The sequence below is a fragment of the Stylophora pistillata genome, chromosome 8 (assembly GCF_964205215.1).
Source record: "Stylophora pistillata chromosome 8, jaStyPist1.2, whole genome shotgun sequence".
In the NCBI taxonomy this organism is placed as follows: Eukaryota; Metazoa; Cnidaria; class Anthozoa; order Scleractinia; family Pocilloporidae; genus Stylophora; species Stylophora pistillata.
Window position 1 is genome coordinate 33506666 of NC_142526.1, and position 20578 is coordinate 33527243.

At 38.8% G+C, this 20578-nt stretch overlaps 2 protein-coding genes across 2 annotated transcripts; one reads left to right on the forward strand and one right to left on the reverse strand.

The window, feature by feature from the left end:
- Positions 1 to 663: 663 nt before the first annotated feature.
- Positions 664 to 5477, forward strand: LOC111325928 (uncharacterized). The gene is made up of 8 exons (XM_088729406.1): positions 664 to 796; positions 1046 to 1077; positions 1972 to 2050; positions 2688 to 2719; positions 3363 to 3453; positions 4090 to 4121; positions 4644 to 4762; positions 5133 to 5477. The coding sequence occupies exons 1-8, from the start codon at positions 716 to 718 to the stop codon at positions 5324 to 5326; spliced, it is 660 nt and encodes a 219-aa protein (XP_088585532.1). The 5' UTR covers positions 664 to 715; the 3' UTR covers positions 5327 to 5477.
- LOC111325927 (SWI/SNF-related matrix-associated actin-dependent regulator of chromatin subfamily A containing DEAD/H box 1) lies at positions 5385 to 19824 on the reverse strand. The gene is made up of 23 exons (XM_022929846.2): positions 19113 to 19824; positions 17659 to 17850; positions 16658 to 16720; positions 15831 to 16024; positions 15500 to 15538; positions 15158 to 15271; positions 14814 to 14887; positions 14449 to 14539; positions 14258 to 14357; positions 14034 to 14093; positions 13399 to 13474; positions 12993 to 13128; positions 12231 to 12371; positions 11906 to 11998; positions 11220 to 11337; positions 10065 to 10186; positions 9684 to 9779; positions 8995 to 9087; positions 8296 to 8414; positions 7792 to 7859; positions 7159 to 7273; positions 6531 to 6634; positions 5385 to 5861 (listed from the first exon to the last, which is right to left on the reverse strand). Exons 1-23 carry the CDS (start codon positions 19486 to 19488, stop codon positions 5800 to 5802), a joined length of 2646 nt encoding a protein of 881 aa, XP_022785581.2. The 5' UTR covers positions 19489 to 19824; the 3' UTR covers positions 5385 to 5799.
- Between the last annotated feature and the right edge of the window lie 754 nt (positions 19825 to 20578).

Consider the following 20578-nt stretch of genomic DNA (forward strand, 5'->3'; position numbering starts at 1 on the left):
CGGTTTCAAATAGCAACAGATACCACTGTACAAATCTTTTTTTGCTGTTGGTCTACTTTCGAAATTCATACGTAGTTTGCAATAAAGCTATTCCTTCTCGTAAATGGATTTATCGCACCCTGCTGTTTCTGCGAAGTGTTTCCCGTGTGCATATCCCATAAGTCAGTGCGAACCCCACGATGAACCGGTCGTGCGTGCGCCATACCAGCGCCTTAACTGACCGACCAAGAGAAAAGTTAATTTTCCTTCAGTTGGAGGCATAGCGAGAAATTATCATTCAAATTCCCCATAACTAAAAGATTGTGATCATGCTTTCTTATTGGCGGCCATTGTTTAGTTATTATAAACAGACTTTGGATATATAGGTCGCCGAACACAGAAATAAAAGTAGTTAAGAGAACGTACGAGCAAAAAAGCGTAAGTTACCGACATAAATATACTGGTTTGACAACACTGTGCTGTTGCATAACACTTTGCCTATTGTCTTTTGCCTTTTGCCCTTGGCCATTGCCATGGCCTATCTAAATGATGACTTACAATTTCTATGAATAAACAAATTTTCGTCGTTGTTGTTAATGACCTTCATGTCGGGTTTCACTTTTTGACAGCGATGAACAGAGTGCACGCGCAGCCATTATGACGAAATCAAGTACGTCATAAAAGAAACAATGTAGCCGAACTCGCTATGGACTAGAAAGCTTGTACGTCTAGTGATATGTCCCGAGAAAACAAAATGGGGAGAGAGAAATCGTTTGACATAGGCAAGACGGATTTTTCCCTGGACAAACCAATTGAGGTAAGTCTAACTAAAGGCTTACGGCATGCCCACTCCATGGTTTTACGTTCGGTACAACGTTCAGTTCAGTTTATCATTTCACTACAAACACAGTCTCTCTGTTGAGTTACATTGACTTGTTGCTAAACTAAACTTATGTATGACCGGGGCTTCAATGATAAATAATATTAACCTAGGACTGCAGTTTAAGGAATTTAGATCAAGTAGATCGTACACACAATGTATGATTGAATCTTGTTCTTTTTCAAGGAGTATCGCTCGAAACAAAGTCAAGCCTTCAGGTAAGGTTATATTCCATGCGTGGAAATGCCCTGAACTCAGTGAGCAAGTCTGGAATGGAAATGAAGTAATTCTACGATGTTGTTACAATATAGCCCTCTATTTATCGCATATTAAAGTTTAGGGAACATCCGTTGCAATAGCACGACTTATTCGACCTTATGATTTTCTACCAATCCACAAACTACGACATTTATGAGAACTGCGAAAGACCATGATTTCCGGAACAGAAGAGTAAGGTCAGGTGCTCCGACCACCAGGTCTCCTACATCAGAATGACCGAAAGACTTAGCAACTTGCCTGTTTTTTTTTTTTTTTTTTTTTTCAGTCACTTTGATGTAGGAATGAAAAATATCTTACCCAGCAGTTGACTGGTCTCTATTTCTCACCGGCTGAGTTTTCAAGTTCATTTAATCTGTAATCTATAGTACAAGTATAATTTCCCTGCCTGTCTAGTTCAACACAGGTTTCCGACATTTTTTCAGGTCTCCTCGATAGTGTAGCAGAAGACATTAATAAATTTGGTCGGCGAGAGACCGATGGCGAAGCTGGTAGGAGAGAAAAGGCTGGGGCGCCCGTGATCCACCTGTTGATTACAAAAAAATATTATTTTAACAGTCAAAAGCATTCAAACTTATCGGTTTTCGCGTGCAATTTAATGCGGAATTCCCTCGTCAAGTAATGAATTTTCATAATTTGGATTTATTAACTGAGTTGAGAGTGTAAATTAGCCACCGTAAAGAGTTTTCAAGCTGACGTTTCCAGCGTTAGTCCTTCGTCAAATTACTTTTTATATTCTCCCGCTGACGCAACACCACAGTTTTTTAGAAACTCCCCCCCCCTCGTCATTCATTGACTTATAACATCGATACGACCTTTATTTCATTCTCTTGTAGCTCTGGAGAAGAAAGTAGTAGAAGATCGAAGTCAATCGACGTAGGCAGAGCTCATTTTTCTCTCGACAAACCGATTGAGGTATGTCCTCATTATTTAGGGTACTTTTTGCCATCACTGTTTTAATTTCTCATGACAAGCAAAGTGTAAATGCAGCCACTTGCTCGCAACAAAGACGCATAATGCACATAAAACAAGATTTGAGATAGTGATCTTTTCGACTCGAGTGTCTTAAGACCAAAACCAAAGTAGTAAGAGGAAAATACATTTGAGAGCCAATGAGAACTCAAAGCAAAATCAACCGAACTGCCTAAATCGAGGAAAACCGCGAGGGACTAAGTCCTAATAGGTTTTTGTTTTGCTAAAACTAAACAGTAAAAATAAAAACATCATACCACGGAAAGTGCTTGAACGATATTTACCCACTCGTTACAATGCATCAACAGCCTCTCTCGTTTGCTGCAGTTACTCGTTCGTTTTTTTGATGCGGGTAACTCGTGAATAAAAATCGTTCATATACACTTTCCATGGAATTATCCTATATCAACAAACGCAGTTAGCCGATGAACTTCATCGATTTAAAAGCCAAAATAACAATTTAAGCAGTACTTTAGTTATTCTTCCCTGGCTTATATACAACCAACTCGGTCTTCTGGTATATCTGGAGAACTTTTCGTTGCATAGATGTAATTTTCATTTTTTTAATACTTTCCCGTAGAGATTTAATTCAAAGCAAAACCAGACCCCTAGGTAAGTCAATATAATTTACAGTTTTTAAGAGCTACAAATAGCAATTTTCAAAAAATTTTAAATTTTACGTCCGTCGTATCCTTTGCAAGTTGATATCAATCGAGTTTTACCACAAATGCTGCAATCTAATTGGCTAGGCTACTAGCTAGCTATCTATTCCTTGGTAGCCAGTAAGACAGGTGTATATCATTAAAAAACACCAGTGTCTTTTAGTCAAGTTCTGGGAAAAAAGTAAGTTTACGTCAAAACAATTACAATAGTCGAGCTTATAATCCAATGGGTAATCATAGCAATAAAACAGACATGTAGCACTTGTTAAAATGTCGGCTGATTAAGAGTGCTCTTTGCCGTAATGGTGTCCTAATAAAATTTTCTTGGTTTCTTCTGTTCTGATCTTTTCTGCCAAAAGGTCCAAAGATCCAATTTTTGCATGTAAGAGTTTGTTTTCCCTAGATAACGTCATATGAGGAAACTTGCCGCAATAACAACAAAAAAATAAGAAATAAATAAAAAAAAATAAGAATTAGTAAGTATAAATATTCATTCCAGGCAGAACATTAAATAAACCCCTTTTTGCTTTTCCTTTGTAAGCAGTTCTCATCAGTTAATTAATAGGTTTTACTTTTGATATCATACATTGTAGCACTGGAATTAGAGCTTGCGAAAGCGGCAGGCTAAGAGTGAAATCTCTGGACCTAAGCACAGCACAGTTTTCTCTCGACAAACCGATTGAGGTATGCCATTATTGTAGCTAATTGAGAGTTTTTATTGAAGATTGCACAGCCTTTCCAAGTGTGTGCTGCACATTTTGATACAATTGCCGTAGAACGCATTCGCGTTTCATCTTGATCCATGAACCGGTCGCCAAGTAGGCTGAAGAACAGGCGTAGTTTCAGTTTTCCCGTTTTCAGGGGAACGGAAGCAAACGCGAGGCAAGCACGAGTCGCGCGCTTGAGGAGGAGCGCGAAAGTTAGATTTTTTTTCTCCTATCACCTCGCACGTGACTCGCACTTTGTACTCCCCTTGTGTTCGCATCCGTTCGACTAAGAAACGCCAAAAAAACTACGTCTGTTCTGCAGGCTAGTTGCCGAGTAGTTAACGTTGGGGCGCAGTGGCTTGTTGTTTGATATATAGGTGAGAAAAACCACAATACAGAAAACCTGCTAACAGTGTATAAAGCATTCCACATCTCCTTGATCCTTGGACTAGAGGATAGGATGATACCATGATTTGGCTTCATTTAACACTGTCCAGAGTCAATGTTCAATAATCCGCCTATTTTACTACTCTACACGTACATTTTTAGTAGAATGGCAAGACAAGTGCAAAGCAATATTTCAATCAAGTTTTTATTACTTATGTTCCTGTAGATGTTTGATTCCAAACACAGCCAAGCCTCTGGGTGAGTTTTTTAATGTAATTCAAAGTTGGAACAAAGCTTCTCATGAAAAATAAGAAATAAAGGCTTCAATAATTTTAAATATTACACTTAACAGTGTAAAATTCCTGGCTTACATTTAGTGTAAACTAATCAATATAGAAAATAAAGAAACAATTTAGAAATGAGAAATACAAGAAACATAACCGAAAACTTACAGCTTAAAAGTGTCTTAGGTGTACAAGTAAAAACAGCTGATAGAAATGTTCAGCTGGGCTTTACCACCAGCGATGTTTGAGAGCTGTTTGACCTTTATGGGTCGTCTCCAGGCAACGATGCGCGAAAAATGTCGCTGCACCACATCATCACGATAAAACATCTTTGGTTACGCGTACTTACATTTGACAGGATATTGACGAAAGGGACTGGGACCAAACTCGTTTTGACCCGCACTCGATGCTGACGACTTGTTTACCCTTCAATGACGGAAGGGCAACGGGATGGAAAGTGGACTTTCTAACGAACGGTTTTCTTTGTCCGTTCTAGGTCTACACAAGCTACAGCTGAAGCAACATTTTCGTCCCCAAAACTGTTAACAAGACAATGTTCATGGATACAGGAAGAAGAGAACTGTGAGGAAAAACCCTCTTCCTTTAGTGGACTAGGTAAGTATAAACAGGCTGGCATGTGCAGCGTTATGCATGTTAAGTAAGAGCGTTTCGTTAGTGCGTCGTGTATAAGACCGCAATCAAAGCAAGTCGTTTCCACGCTGGAATTCACCGAGAACTGATTTTTTTAAGCCGTCCGTTGCAGAACCGTCTGTAGCGAAAGTCCTTAGCTTAACCGTTGGACGTACTTCTTAGACTGACAACGGCTATTCACGTGCTTGAGACAATCAGACCTCAGTCAATGAATAAACCAAGTCAGCTCCTCTAAAAAAATGGAACCCAATTTTTTTTCAGTTCAATAAAATTGGAGAGCATAACGACCTCTTAATAGTAACGCGTCGTTTTTTCCCTTTGTTTGCTTGTTTAGAGTCGTACACCCCTCAACTCGTACAACTTACAAGAAATAGACCGCCTCGCTCTAGAACACGCCGTCCAACGAAAAACGTTACAGCAAGCACAGACACGGGAGAAATTACGACGCAATTTCCTGGCTTAAAAGCTCCTGAGCCATCTGTTAAGGGCAAGAAGCCGCTTAGGAATATTAACACCAACTATCACTGATAGTATTAAACAATGGAACACGGGTTTTGTACCTTTTGCACACCAAAGACCACATGAATAAATGACACTTTCTTGCGATTTAATACCATGATATATATGAACACAATTACTTTCTTTCGGTTTAGTAAATAAAATAAATTTTTGAAAAGCCCTTACTGTTCGATTGTGCCTCATGAAAAAAAACAAACAAAGAAACAAGCCAAAAAAACCCAAGGAATAAAAACGGCTAAAAAACTCTTACAAAAGTACAGTTTTTTTTCCTAGATTGATCGCATCTAAGTTATGCTATGCACTACTGTTTCTTATGTTCAAAATAGTCTTATTTTTAGAGTAAACAAGTCTTATTACTACAATTCTACGATTAAGGCATTCTCCAGATATTTGAATCGTCAAATTCAATTTTAACCATACTCAATTTAACTTTTGCTAACAAACTCATTATGCTAATCGAACATATTAATTGCTCTTATGCATCATGATGAACTGAACACATCTTTAAGGAGTTCTGACACATCTTTCGCAGATTTTGTATCGTCTGAAAAAAAACAAGGAAATATCGTTTCAAGAAATCAGCAACTGTTCTTCGCAGCTATCGCCGGATTTATCAAGATAATGAACATTTCCAAAAGCTAACAAGTTGGTCTCCTGTCAGTTTTGCGCTTCATTTATTTCATTTGTATTTGCCGCGTCCTCGTGTATCTTAGTGGTTCGAAGAACGTCAACAAAAGTTGTCCTTTCTTATCCTTTTTGTTCTATCATTTATTTATTTTTCGGAGTGGTTTATGAAAATTACAAAGGAGTGGACTAGGTATTATGCATCAGTTTTTAAACCTGGACAAACAAACGAACCAAAAGTCAAGAAATAAAAATTAAGCTACCAGCAGCCCCTCCTTTCCAGTAAAGTTCGTCACCCGAGTCAAAACAAAAACCAAAAAAAAAAAAAACCAAAAAAACAAAAAAAAAATCAGTGAAAAAATATCGATTTCCGGCGCGCTGAGATTAATATTTATTTTGCACTAATTTTTTTACTCCTGTTACGAACTTTGCCGAAGACAAAAAAAAAACGTTTATGAAGCAAGACCCACGGGGAACCCCAGAGATTGCACGATAATGGTAAGAAAAAGCAAGAGGAAGCAAAATAACGCGAAACTGCGCTTTAAAGAGCGTCAGAGCCAAGTGATAGAAGTGTAAAATTTTAACTCACCAGCTAGGGCCATATCCTGCTCCAGTCGAAGCTTGGTCTGCGCACATTGGAGAATCGCTTCCTCTACAGTGTTTTTAGCAATCAGCCGATACACTGTCACAGACCTGAGGGGAGAATGTTGTCGAATAAATCACATAGAACAAGGCAAGGGAATATTAAAGTAATAGTCAATCAGTTCAACAGGACATGACAACTCATCTGGTTCATTTCAGGTCTAACAGATTAATCTCACTCAAGCTTTATTCAAACTAAATTCCTTTCACATGCGGACCACACCGTATATCCGGAGTTGTTCTGAACTCAGATTGGATCAGAATTGTGTAAACACGGACAAAAAGCGTACTGTTAAATTCTCCGGCTTGGTTAGGTGAACATAACGTCACTTTATGAAGCGGTGAATCCCATTTGATTTTATACCTGTATCAGCTCCTCTCTTCTGTGACACCTCTATCCAAGAGACACACCTTAATTCCCACTGAAAAAAGGTTCTTGTAACTCTGGCACCACACCTTTATTGCACGCCATCTTCGTTGAAGGGACAAATATGTTCAAGGGAAATTTTCTAGTCCAAATGTCGCCCCATGAATGAAGGGTCCAAGAAATTACTCTACCCGTTACCCCTACGTACCTGGTTTGACCCACCCGATGACACCGATCCTCTGCTTGTTTGTCGTTGTACGGATTAAAGTCAACGTCGTGCAAGATCACAACATTGGCGGCCGTCAGATTGATACCCAAGCCTCCTACAGATGAAGAAAGTATCTCTCATTATGTTTGAAGACATGGTTCTTTTGAAAAGAGGGCTTTGAAGAGGCTATATCTACGGCTTTGTAAACGAAGGTTAACTCTTACGAGTTAATTGGTTCATGACTACCAAAGGTTACGGTCGAATTTTGCAGCTATTCCTGGATGGTATGCTTGTCCGTCGCACAATCTTCGTCCTAATTTGCCTAGGAGTTTGCTTATAATGAGGGACCGTGAGTTAACTCCATCCTTTCTTTCCGTCCTATAATAAGGGACCGTGAGTTAACTCCATCCTTTCTCGCTAGAACCCATTCATGGACTTGGATGGCGAGAGGCACCGTAAGAGAGAAACGCGTCCTACCCAGGGACACGGCACGGTGACCCAGCCAGGTCCACAACCAGACCTCGCGCTAACCATTAGATAGCCATATCACGTTTACTCACAAAAGGAGATTGACTATGAAAGATTGAGACGCCTAAGTTGGAAAAGAAAATGAATTAGCCAAGAATGACAAACCTGCTTTGGTCGAGAGAAGAAAGACAAAGACGTCCGGATCACCATTGAACTCATCAATTAGGTTTTGCCTGTAAACGGAAAAGAGGGGTGCATTGTTTAAAATTCGGCTAAACTCGCAGGGAATGGCCACATTTTCAGACAAAAGATCTTATCAAATCAGTTAATTAAGTGATTATGTGACGGGTTGCAATCTATTTCAAATCAAGACATGGATCAATACAACATGCTGGAGCTCTGAGATTATTCATGGTGCCACTTAAGAATAATCCTACTGCTCCAAAATGAGATCTGGAAAAACGAACAAGAAAAAAGTAGGAGGCTGTATAGGCTACCTTTGCACTTTAGGGTGGTAAGGCGTCAGGTTTTTTTTTTTCATCACCCTTTGCGGCCGCTCTTTGGGCATCTCACTCAACGCTCCCTCCAAAAGAACCTTCTAGGGAAGCGGTGAGATCCAAAAAACCACCGTGAAGGAGACTACAAACTAAATGCTAAACAGAAGATTACCTATCTACTACAGCTGTCTTTCCATCCAGTCTCAAGTAACGATGACTTCTGTTCGACAGATAGACTTCAATGATATCCATCATCATGGTGAATTGACTAAACAGCAACAAACGGCAATTCTAGAAACACCAAAAGAACAAAACGGAACTTAAGGAGTCAAGGTTTGATTAAACTGAACCTTTAATAGTTGTGTAATTCTCTAACACTCTGTTCAAGCAGCGGAGCTTCGCCCCAAACCTCTCTCGGCTTTATCGCTTGTTCACGAAACCCGGAAGGCGGCCTACGAGCGAAGTGGAGTGTATCTTACGATGCAGGCAAGCGAACGATCGCGACCTCGTAATAGATTTATGCCGCATTTACGGCAATCGGCAACATTTACTTCGGATTTTGCTTATAGATCCTTGTAGACCCAACGGAAAATATAATATCTCCTTTTCACACAAACATCCGACACACAGAAAGCAAATTATCAGTTACTACCGCTTGACGTTCGCGTAAGTTCGCTTGACGTTCGCGTAAGTTCTCTGACGACATTTCGCCCGCTCTTCGGAAAGTAATGAGTGCTACAAGAGGCTAAAAAGCGACAGTGGACACCGATAGACTGAAGTTAAAACTCTGATCACACACATATGTGATACGTTTGGATGACGTTCATGTTCGAATATTTTTACGAAGTACTTATGTCAGACAAATACAAACCTTTTCCTTTAATTCAGGTAATAGCGTATCTAAGTACTCAAATTTTCCTGATTTCATCATAATTTCTTTACTTAGACAATGATCTGCCAAACTCTGCATCGTTAAATAAAAATGAAAACAAAGCAAATAAACAACAAACCAAAACAAGAAAAATTATATAAAACAATACAACTGCAACTAGTTGATTAATATAGATTATTGTAGGGATGACCGTTGGCATTTCTTTTGCATACCGCTATAAGGAAAAATGTATGGCACTAGAGGTGAAAATTTCTGAAGTAAATAAAAATCTTGGAAGTTACACGGTTAAAGTTCTCAGTTTAGTTCACATAACGTGATCGAACAAACCATCGTCTTCACTATACAGTGGAACCTAGATTTCACGAACCTCTTAGTCTCTATATAACCAAGTCCTCGGTATAACGAACGATACTTCAGTTTCAACCCGGCTAAAGTTACAGTAAAATATATGCCACAGAACCTCGATATTACGAACCAATTTCCCCAGTCCCTTGGCCCTTCGTTAAATCGAGGTTCCACTGTAATTCTGTCGGTCACGCAAATCTTCGAGCGTGAAGCTGCAAAGAAACGCCCATGGCACGAAGAGTTTTTGTTTTTTTGTTTTTTTGTATTTGTTGTTGTTTTTTTTTTCCTACAAATATCAGGAGAAATGTTCTCTTCCATTGTACCTGTTCCTCTCGACAGAGACAATGCAGTTCAAAGTCTGACATTACTGTCATATCCTCGAAAACCAGATCCGGCTCACAATCGCGGTGCGCAGGGTCCTGGGAAATAAACAGAAATTTTTCTTATTTGTTTAAAACAACAATTACAGACAGCAGCATTAACCAACGCATCAATCATTATAACATCGATTTACAAACAAGCAAACTCTTAGAAGTTTTCGCCATCTTTTCAAGACGTTATCACCGGCATTATTCATTCTTACAAATTTGTTTTAAACTTCAAAAAACGAGCAGTAATGTAAATGCGACAAACTGCGTCTTCGTCAACGTCATCGTCATTAATCACTTCACAGATTGTTTTTTAAGTTTAATAAAAGTTCAAACCTTGCAGTATTTCTTAGCCATCTTCAGTAGTATGCTATCGTTGAAGCGATTACGTAGCAGCAGAGGATGATTGGCGGCCTTCCGAAGTAACATCAAAATATTGCTGTACTGTGAGCCGCCATCTGAAGAGAAGAAAGAGCACGTTAACCTTTTACATTCTAACATCAGTTTGTATATTCTCCCTACTGTTCTCTATATATTACCTCGGGTGCTGACATGGAGAATTTCTTTAACGATCAAGAGCTTTTTTAATCTTTAATCCTTTATTCTCGTGACCTCAACGTGTGATTCAGGGGTCAGTGGCGGATCTAGAGGAGGGGCCCAGGGGCCCCGCCACCCCCTTCCTTATTTTGGGTAAAAAATAAACGTGGAGGTAAGAAAAGCGGGCAGGTGTACACACACACACACAAACACGCACACGCACACACACAAAACTGTCCCCCTCCCCCTCCCCCTTAGCTCAACGTCTGGATCTGCCACTGGGGGGTGATATTGTGTAAGGAGAAAATAGACGCTGGTCTCTCTTAGCCGAAAACAAAAAATCGTTTACGTCAAAAATTAAATCCAGTATATGGAGTTTTCTTTATCATTATTTCATAACACGCCATAGCTTCGAATGTAACTCTATACTACTAATTCGCAACTTGAATTTAGTCGCATTCACCTGAAAGTCAAACAGTAATCGTTCAAAGGATATCAGACAAAGGAACAGGTCTTGGTTGATATCACGTGGTCTGATATGATCAGGGGAAAAATTGGCAGCTACGATCTTGTGAGCCTTTTCGCTCCCAGAAGTTGGACAAGAAATCGATAGCGGGTCTGTCCACCGATTTTCTGTCTAGGGAAAGCTGTTTTTCATGGAGAAAACTATGCTATTCAGAGGATAGCGTAGTTTGCTTTGTTTGCAACTTTCCGTCGGATAACGATTTTATCCGGTGAATAACGATTTTACCCGGTTGATAACGATTTTATCCGGTTGATAACGATTTTATCCAGTTGATAGCGATTTTATCCGGTTGATGGCGCTACTCCGATTTCAATATCCAATCACAAACTAGACAAGCATTCACGACCGTTTTGAATGACCAAAGTTGTAGCTTATGAAGTACTATGGCGACGCAATTTTGACCATGAAAAATGTACCTACAACCTTACCCGACTCCTTAAATTGTCTTGAACAGTTCACAAAGTTGTAGTTGTACAACTGACGCTGTTCTTCGGTCAAGTCCACCTTGACTATGAGATCATGTTTGGCAGGAAGCTGTTGTAGAACCTGGAGAAGGATAATCAGTAAAAGTTATCAGAACATAATTTCTCCGCCAAATGACGATATAATTCGAGATGTTAGTTAAGGAGAATAAAAGACGCGATCAGAGGGACGTTTGATAAATAAGCAAGGATGAAAAGGTCGAGGCAGATATAAAGAAAAAAAATCTGACTCATGTCTCGATCCTCAAGTCTCCCCTACCCTCCCTCCCTCCCGCAATGGCAACTTGGACGACTTGCTCTCCGTCTTTCCAGAAACATTTCTATGAGCGTGTTACCCAAGGAAAGCGAACACACAGTTGAGGTGTTGACGACAGGGGACTAAGACAAGGCACGGGTGTCTCATTCCAATCTCTTCTTAGACTGATATTTTCTCTTCTCGTCTCATAACCTTTGTCTCGAACGGACGGACAGACAGACAGACAGACAGACAGAAAGTCAGACTGCATACAACTCAATGAGACACGAATCATGAAACGGGGCTCAGATTGAGAGCGTATTTAACCAAGATTAAATAGCGTAAAAGAAAAATAAAGGTTCACTTTTGAATCGTTTTTCATTTCAAGAATACTTACATCTTTCTTGAGCCTTCTCAGAACAAATGGTTTCATGATTCTCTTGGCCTGAGCTACTGTTGCTTTCTGGTAGTTACTACCTGGTTCACCATTCTATGAAAAACATAACTTGCACTTGGAAAACTGACAATAAGACCCCGATAAAACACTTCTGATTAATATCCCCCCTACCATTCTCTCTATAATTCCTAAAGTGTTTACTAAGAGAATTTGTTTAACAATCAATCAAGAACTACTTTAGTTTGTGATCATTTCCTTTATTCTAGTGACCTCAATGCTTGACTCAGGGGTAATATTGTAAGGAGAAAATAGACAGTGGTCGTACCATTTTGCTGTTGGAAAAGAGCATTTTGATCCCCTGAACACTGTCACCAAACATGCTCGGCATCACAAAACTTAGCAGGGACATCAGCTCTAACAAGTTGTTCTGTAGTGGTGTCCCTGTGAGGAGTAGCCGGCGACGGGCCTATACGCGATATAAGAAACAAAACGTAAAACATAAGAAGGTATATCTAATGGTACAAAATGTACCTGTGGTGTCCCTGTGAGAAGAAGCCCGCGACGGACCTTTAAGGGATAAAAGAAACAGAACGTAAGATGGTACATCTACCGGTACAATTGTACAAGCGTTTCGTATCTAAATTTCAACTTGCCATTCGTCGTAATCCGCGGCCAAAGGGAGAATTTTACGTGAAACGCGAAGAGCGTGACTAAATAATTGCTATTCGTGATTTCACCACTTATTCCGCACAATTTCAAGTCTCAACTTCTTCTGAGGTTCTGTTTATGAAGGTCAAAAAAGATTCTGAAAGCGTGAACACAACCGTGGCATGGGTTCGATCATTTAACTTATATCTACAAGTCTCTAAGTTGAAAACATTAGACGGCTTCTCTGGGTTGTGCTTTTTCGTGAACCTCCTAAGTAAACCCAGCCAACGAGCAGGAAAGAAAAGTAAGTTACTTGCTTCTCTTGTTTCCTTGGAGAACTAAACACGGGATCAAGAAATTTGAGCATGCTCGACCATTCACCTTTGAACGCAAACGCGGTTGATGCAACGTTTTACCAGACAGTAAACAGCATACCCACCTTCATTTTCATAAGTCCCTGGTATCTCTGTGACTGCATGTTTTTCAACATATGCCCCTCGTCCAGTACTACGTAATTACAATTGAGTTTTCTTAAAAAGGAACGATCATCTTTTGTACCAGTGGCGACTGTGTAGCTACAAAACAGCAAAAAAACTTTAATTTTAATCCAGTTTACATGGTTGTCTGTGTGTTCACCTGCCGGTTTTTCTTCCCTCTGCGTTTCTTTTTCTTACCCAAATAAACTTCCCCCAGAGCTGTCACTGCTAACAGATACTAATGGTTAACATTTATTTCAAGGAAATATCTCCCTCCTTTGTCTAATTTAAGAAGCTAACGCTTAAGAAGCGAGTAGCGGCGAAAACGCCAAGCACCGGTGATTTTAAGGAACACTTCTTTAAACTTACGTCGTTATGAAAATATCAGGTTTTCGTTCCGTTAAATCCACCTCGCATTGCAGCTGAAGCCTCTCTGCCTGACTTCCTAAAAGTAGCAATTATAGTAATGATATAAATTATTGTACATTGTACTAGCGCTATCGATTGTGGTAGTTTGAATGAAAACATGGCTAATGAGCCCCTTCATACGGGACTGCTAACCCGGTTGGCTCGGTCAAGTTAGGGACAATGGTTTTCGATAAGGTTTTTGCGGGGTTTCTGACTGTTTCCAATTTCTTCTGAAGGGTCATAAAAAGTGTCGGGAAATTTCCGATGGGTTTCCCAAAGTTCTCCGAAAGTTTCCGGGAGGTTTCCAAAGAGTCTTCGAAAGTTTCAAGAGGGTTTGCAAAGGGTCTCTGAAAGGTTCCGAAGGGTTCCGAAGGGTCTCCGAAAATGTCCGAGAGGTTTGTAAAGGGTCTCCGAAAGTTTCCGAAGGGTTTCGAGAGTTCCTACCAATGTTCCCGAAATGCTTTTAAAAGACTCTTGAAAGTTACCGTAGGGTTCCAAAGGGTTTCAAGAGTGTCTCCCACGGGTTTTATAAGGTTAAATTAACCAAAACAAAACTGAAAGTGAAATCCAAATAAGGAACTTTCCCTAGCTCTTACCATAATACAAAAAGAATTCTAATGATGGGCACCATTTCTTGGCTTCTCTGCACCAATTATCTGCGATCATTAAAAAAGGAAACAACCTAAAAGGTCTATTTTTACAAAACCACTTAACTTGAAGTCAGTTTGAATGCAAATCTTACTGTGCCTTAAACACATGAAAACACTTTTGGAGAAAACAATAAAAGGCAACAAAAAAAAACCAATAAAATACTTCTTACCAAGAGTTGATGCTGGTACAATAATCAGATGAGGGCCTTTTTCTCCAGATTCACACAAGTGTGCAAGAAAAGCTATGGCTTGAACTGTCTTGCCAAGACCCTGAAACATGTACAGTAAATGCTCATGTATCAAAAACATGACCCAGAAGCTTAGAGTATTGCTAATAATAAGCAGCAAACACATTATTTACCATTTCGTCAGCTAATATTCCATTGACTCCTTGTTCATGCATCAGAACCAGCCAATTAAGACTTGTCAACTGGTAGGGCTTAAGCTGAAGGCTAACAAAGGTGAAAATCTCAAATTTACATTAAAGGGATTAAGTTTTAAAAGAAAATATGGCACTGCTGTCTCTGACCAACAGCATTTTTAATTAACCACATGCTTAGTTTAATGGAAAGAAGTTGTTACAGATCCCAAGTCTCACTGATTAATATTCACACAAAAAATGGGACCAGAGAAGCAAGTCTAGATAATAAAAAATCCAATGTCAGTGAAGTTCAAATATATGATTTTCATAAAATTATATATATATATTCACAGTTATTTAATTACCTTTTATTTAATATTTTTGGTTGTGAAGTTATCACAGCTCCTCTTTTACTATTTGAAGAATCATTCTTGTCAACCTAAATACAAAATATTATTTCAAAATTATTATCTGTAGCACACAGAGCAAAACGTCTAAAAAAGCTATTTGAATGACAAGCTGAGATCAATTTTGATGCCAGTTTATTTCAATGATCATCATTTAGTCAATACCCAATTATTTACAACTTAACGGTGGCCAATTTACCATTTCAACTTTGTTGATATATTCAAATTATTTCGTTACCCCCACCGATGCAGCCCCAAACAGTTTCATTAGAAACTATCAGCCTTTATTATTTACAACTTACACTTAATCTTGAGTTCAACATGTCTTGGATTTTGTTGGAGATGTTCTCGCATTTGTTCATCAATTTCTCAACAGCTTTGCGCTCTTCGAGCAGACTTTGACAATTGTCTATCAACTAAAAGACCAATTAGCAATTATTCAGAATACTATAAACAACTGCTTGCTTTTCACAACAACAACAAAAAAAAATTAACAAAAATATTTCCTGTATGTACAATTTTCACAATATCAATTATTAATTGGACTACGTTGTGAACTCTGTAATTCCATGTAGAAACAAAATTAATGGCTGTCTTTGAGGTATTAAGTACATAATATTAAAAATAAAAATAAGAAAAATTACCTCTGAAGATAAGTTCTTAGCAGAGTCCAGTTTAGAAACCTAGGATAAAAATAACAGAGGAGAAAATAGCATTATAGGGGAGAGGGATGTCATTAAAAAAAATTTTATTTTATTTTCCAATGTGTCTAATTCCAAAAACTTTTAAGAATTTGAAACAAAACAATAACATGATTCTCAGTTGCATATTCTCAAGCACAATTACTCTGCAGTTAGGTTTTATTAAAAATTTCAGTCTTGTGGGACAAACTTTAGCAAAACATTTATTTCATTAAGGATAAAAATTGTCTCCAATAAGCTCCAGAACAATGTGTGGCAGTAGCTGTTTTCTTACAAGATCAGTCCAGGATTCAAATGGTCTCATTTTAATGATCTTTTCAGCCTTTTTGGAGGACAAACCAGGAACAGCTGCCAGCTCTTGAACGGTACAGTCATTGAAAAATGAAAGCATAGTAACCATCTCCTCTTTACTCAGGCTGTCATCTTCACTGTCATTCTCCATATCAATTTGACTGATATCTATGAAATCTGCAAATTTAATACACAAAGAAGATAAATTAAAGTTCACAAAGCAACCAGCTTGAATAAAAGACATTGTTCAAGATGTTACTCTGGTTTAAGGATTTCACGAATGTAACCAGGAAATTACAATTCGTCAGCAGATCCAGCATTTCCACACTCTTGTCTAGTACCTTCATCAGGGTGATCTAATTGTTGCAGCACAAGGTCCTTTTATATGCTCACTAATTTGCTGCCCTTTTTTTTAGGAGGTGAAAACAGGCATCAAGTGGTAGCTGCCATAATCACAATTTAAAGGAGCATGAGTGAGTTGATACATGTATGCCAAGCTTGCAAAGAAGCTTCTGGACTCTCTGACCTACATATCTGAGCCTTTGAAAGGCTGAGATAATTATTGATGGTACTGCCTTTCTTTAATTCATCAAAATCATTCACTTAATTGGTTGAACAGTTGAATAACCATCTGCAATGTTTTCATGTATTTGATTCTAAAAATCTATGTTTAGTAAAACTCAGATTTCTATGAATTTTCATCAATTACCATGTAGATGATCATATTTGTGACAATTTATGAGACCTTATGCAGCACACTAAAAATATAACCTGTTAAGAATGTGATAAATAACAACCTGTGTAACTCACCAGTAATAACAACATCACTATCATCAGCTTCATCACTTGATAAACAGACAACTTCAGGAATTTCTAAGAAATGAAATTGAAAAAGAAATGAAGCAATTAGTACAATACTATTAACTTTAATTATTATCCCATGAAAAAGCAGCGTTGCTATACCTAAATTGTACTGAGCTTGTACAGTGTGAAAAGTCCATGAACTGTCTATTTCTCTTGTGCTGTAAAAGTAACCTAACAGGTAATTTACAGACTTAATACAGTTTTAAAACACATTTGAGGTAAATAAGTAAACGATGCGGTAAACCAAAAAGGACTCTGGACCAAAAAGTGTAGAATTGAGCACTGATCTGGATTACAGATTCATTGATAAGTGTTCTTGGGAATATGGCAAACCATCACAAATGCCAGTGTCTCTTTCCAATCAAGAACACAAATTTGGTAACAGTGCATTGTACATGGAAGGGAAATCTTGTAAGAGATACCTAAACTGTGACAGAGAGGAGCTAGACCTTTATTCTTGTTACATCAAGACAAACTAGTTCAAGCTCAAATAATTGATGCAAGCTTCCTTGCTTCTGTGCAAGACCAAACACAGGAAGAAGCAAAGATGAATGTTTAGAACATCAGGCTTGCAAATTTTGGAATGGTGGGGTTGGGGTGGGGGGGGTGGGGGACAGCAAAGTTTTAGTCTTGTTTCAGCCACCAGATGACCCTTTTTGCCAATTCCTAGAATAAATCCTGATTATAGCACACATTTTGACCCTTTCACTCCTAAAGAGTGATTTCCCTCTCTGCCGGTCTGCCATGCAACTTTATTCTAATGCTGTGAATTTGGAGAATAACCCCCTTGTGATATCTTTCTTTACTCTCATCACTTGTCTGCTGGATACTGAATTGATATTGTAAGGAAAAATTATGTCTTGATCACTTGAAGTTAAAAGGTTAAGGTACCTGTATGAGCACATCTACAGTGTACATGCACATGTTCAACTTCTTAAAATGCTGACCTTTCTTTCCATAAGTCACATCCCTTCTTGTAGAATTTTTTCTGGAGTTGCAATTGGTGTCCAGACCTCCTAGTTCCTCTGATTTGCAGGATCTTTTCTTGTCTTTATTGTTATCTCCATCATCCTCATCTTCCATAAAGAAATGTCTCTTTCTTTTATTTCCTGCTTTAAAACTCACAATGTGGTCTTTATCTAGAAATTTCAAACAAACACTTTAACTAATTGATATCTTAATTCACATCAAATACTCCAAATTAGGGGAATGGTACTAGACAAAGTTTTATTGGGGTTGCACCAAAGCTAATGCTGGCTAGTGGTATTGTAAGTCACTACCTGCATGTTAGCATATAACTACTCTAGCTGCAGACAGAGACCAGGGTTTTCAAATTTAGCCAGCACCTGGCACAAGTCACCAGCTACTTCAAGCATTTGCACTGGGTACTTTTCACATTCCAACACCCTACCCCACAAGGAAACTGTCATCAAGATGAGATAATGCTCCACCTGCTTTACAATTTCCTCCTGCTACTTTCTTTAAATTTGAAAACCCTGAGAGACTGCTATATGCCTGGCTGGTTCTATCTAAATTTAGTAGAATTTCAGAGCTGAGCAAAGAGTTTCCAGCAATCTGATTGGTCGAGCGGTTCCTTTTATGATGCTATATAAACCGCTCTACGTGGTTTATATAAAATGTTAAAATGAAATGTTAATAAATGTTACTAATTAAAAGTGTTATGATTTTAGAAATTTCTCTGTTGTTCAGCTTTGATATTATACTAAAACAATTATTCGCCTCAGGTTCGGTGAATATTGACAAATAATCTCCTTGACTTCATCTTGGAGATTATTCAACGATATTCACCTCGCCTTTGGCAAATAATAAATGAGGTATTTGAATCTGCAATTAAAGAAAAAAATATCTGTTGGAGTATCACCTTTAATGAGTCAATGGTACCATTTTGTTAAGCAGTTGTGTAGGAAAATCACAACCTTTTTTCTTAGACATGTTTAACACTAACTCCCAGAGGTGATTAAAGTATAACTTCTCCCCATAATATCCACATGTGTTCCAGTAAAATGGTAAGAAGAATACTCAAACTCATGAGGTGGAAGTTGTTATCATGATCTAACACCAAATTCTCGTAGCATATTTAACAAGGAAAAGTGTAGTAGCTGGAGGGGAGAATCGATAATCACATCTTGGGAGTTGAAGGGTTCAAACAAAAGGACAAAAGATCTGATCTGTGCTCTGTGAAATATCTAGAGGAGTCAAAATAACCACACCAACCCCACTGCTGTAAATAACTGCCACGGGTTAATTTGAAAAACAATGAATGCAATGTACGATCAACGATTATTAGCTTAGTGTGTGGTTACATAACCTTACCATGATTAACAATTAATAACTATCACTAAAATCACCAGAAGTTGATCTATAATTGTGATTTCGTTACCTGGATTCACGTTTTCTTTGGAAGAATTTAAAGCGTCGACAACCTGTACCCGAGTTTCGCTTGGTTGAGTTTCCATCACGTCCAAAGGCTCTTGGTCAGCAACTATTGCAGCGGTAGAACTTGAATCGTCTGCACATGATCCGAGCCCGTTATCTTCTTCATTGCTATGACAGTTCGAAAGCGAGTCCTTTGATTTCCTTCCAGATCTCGAGCTATGCGCTGACTGCGAATTCAAAGTGAACCTATTCGTAGATGCACATGGTTGACTAGAAATGCCGGTGTGATCGCGCGCAGATGCCAACAACTTTCGTTGATAGGAGAACTTGTCCAAATTAAATTCTGAAAGTGACATGTTTTCTACATTCCATTGCTCCATTCCGCTATTCCATTGTTTGATTAGCTCAGACGCCAGTTGAACTTATTTCTTTTTGTACCTTGGAATAAATCATCGGAACCGCCAAACCACCAATTGAAATTAATATCTACGGACAAGGTTATATTGGAACAAGCCTAAGTTCCAGTTTACCGCGGCAAACTAAAATGGCGGGAAGTGATTAAAATAGAATTACGACGGGAACAAAGAAACGATACATTCAAATTACTTCGATACCCGAGTTGTTGTTGAATAATAGTCGTCGTCGTCGAGGCTATCCCTCGAAACGAGGATGATGGTCTTCAAATCAATTACCCTGCTTGTGGACTCTTAGATAACTAACGAGACCAATTTGAGCCTTGAATGTTCTTTGGCACTGAGGACAGGTGGTTCCAGGTGGCGGCGGGAGATCATTTCTAGCTTCCTGTTGTCTCTCCTTTCTCAAACGTCTCTTCTCCTCTAATGGTGCGCACCTACTTGTTTCAAAGAACGCTGCCCCATTCATGTGTGGTTTCACGCCAGAAATCTCTGTTTTTCGCATCAGTTTCCAAGGTTCTGATATCAATGTTGCACTTCTTCAGATTGGCTTTCAGAGTGTCTTTGTACCTCTTTTTCTGAACACCTCTCTTCCTCGATCCTTCTTTAAGTTGTGAATAGAAGACCGGTTTTGGAAGTCGATCTTTTGACATTCGGACAACATGGCCACTCCACCTGAGCTGACTCTTGATGATAAGAGCTTCTGTGAGGGTCATACAGGGGGGGGGGGGGGGGGGGGTGGTGTCTGTCGCACGGTTCACGAAGAGAAAAAATGACGAATCACCGATCACGGATATTAAAATTTCATTTTCCCGAATCGCGAAAATAAAGAAGTAAGATACTCCTTTTAATAACCTTCTCTTAGGCTAGAAAGAATGTTAGAAGAACCAAAATCGTGAAAAGCTACGTAAAGGCTGCATATCGTAAATCACCTACTCAAATCACTCTCGTTGGAAACTCTGACCCTTCGTCCTCTTCGCGTTGTAACTGCCCGAAGAAAAACCAAATCGTCTAAAGAATCTTCCTCGTCATTGTCCGCAATAGAATATTCAGCGTC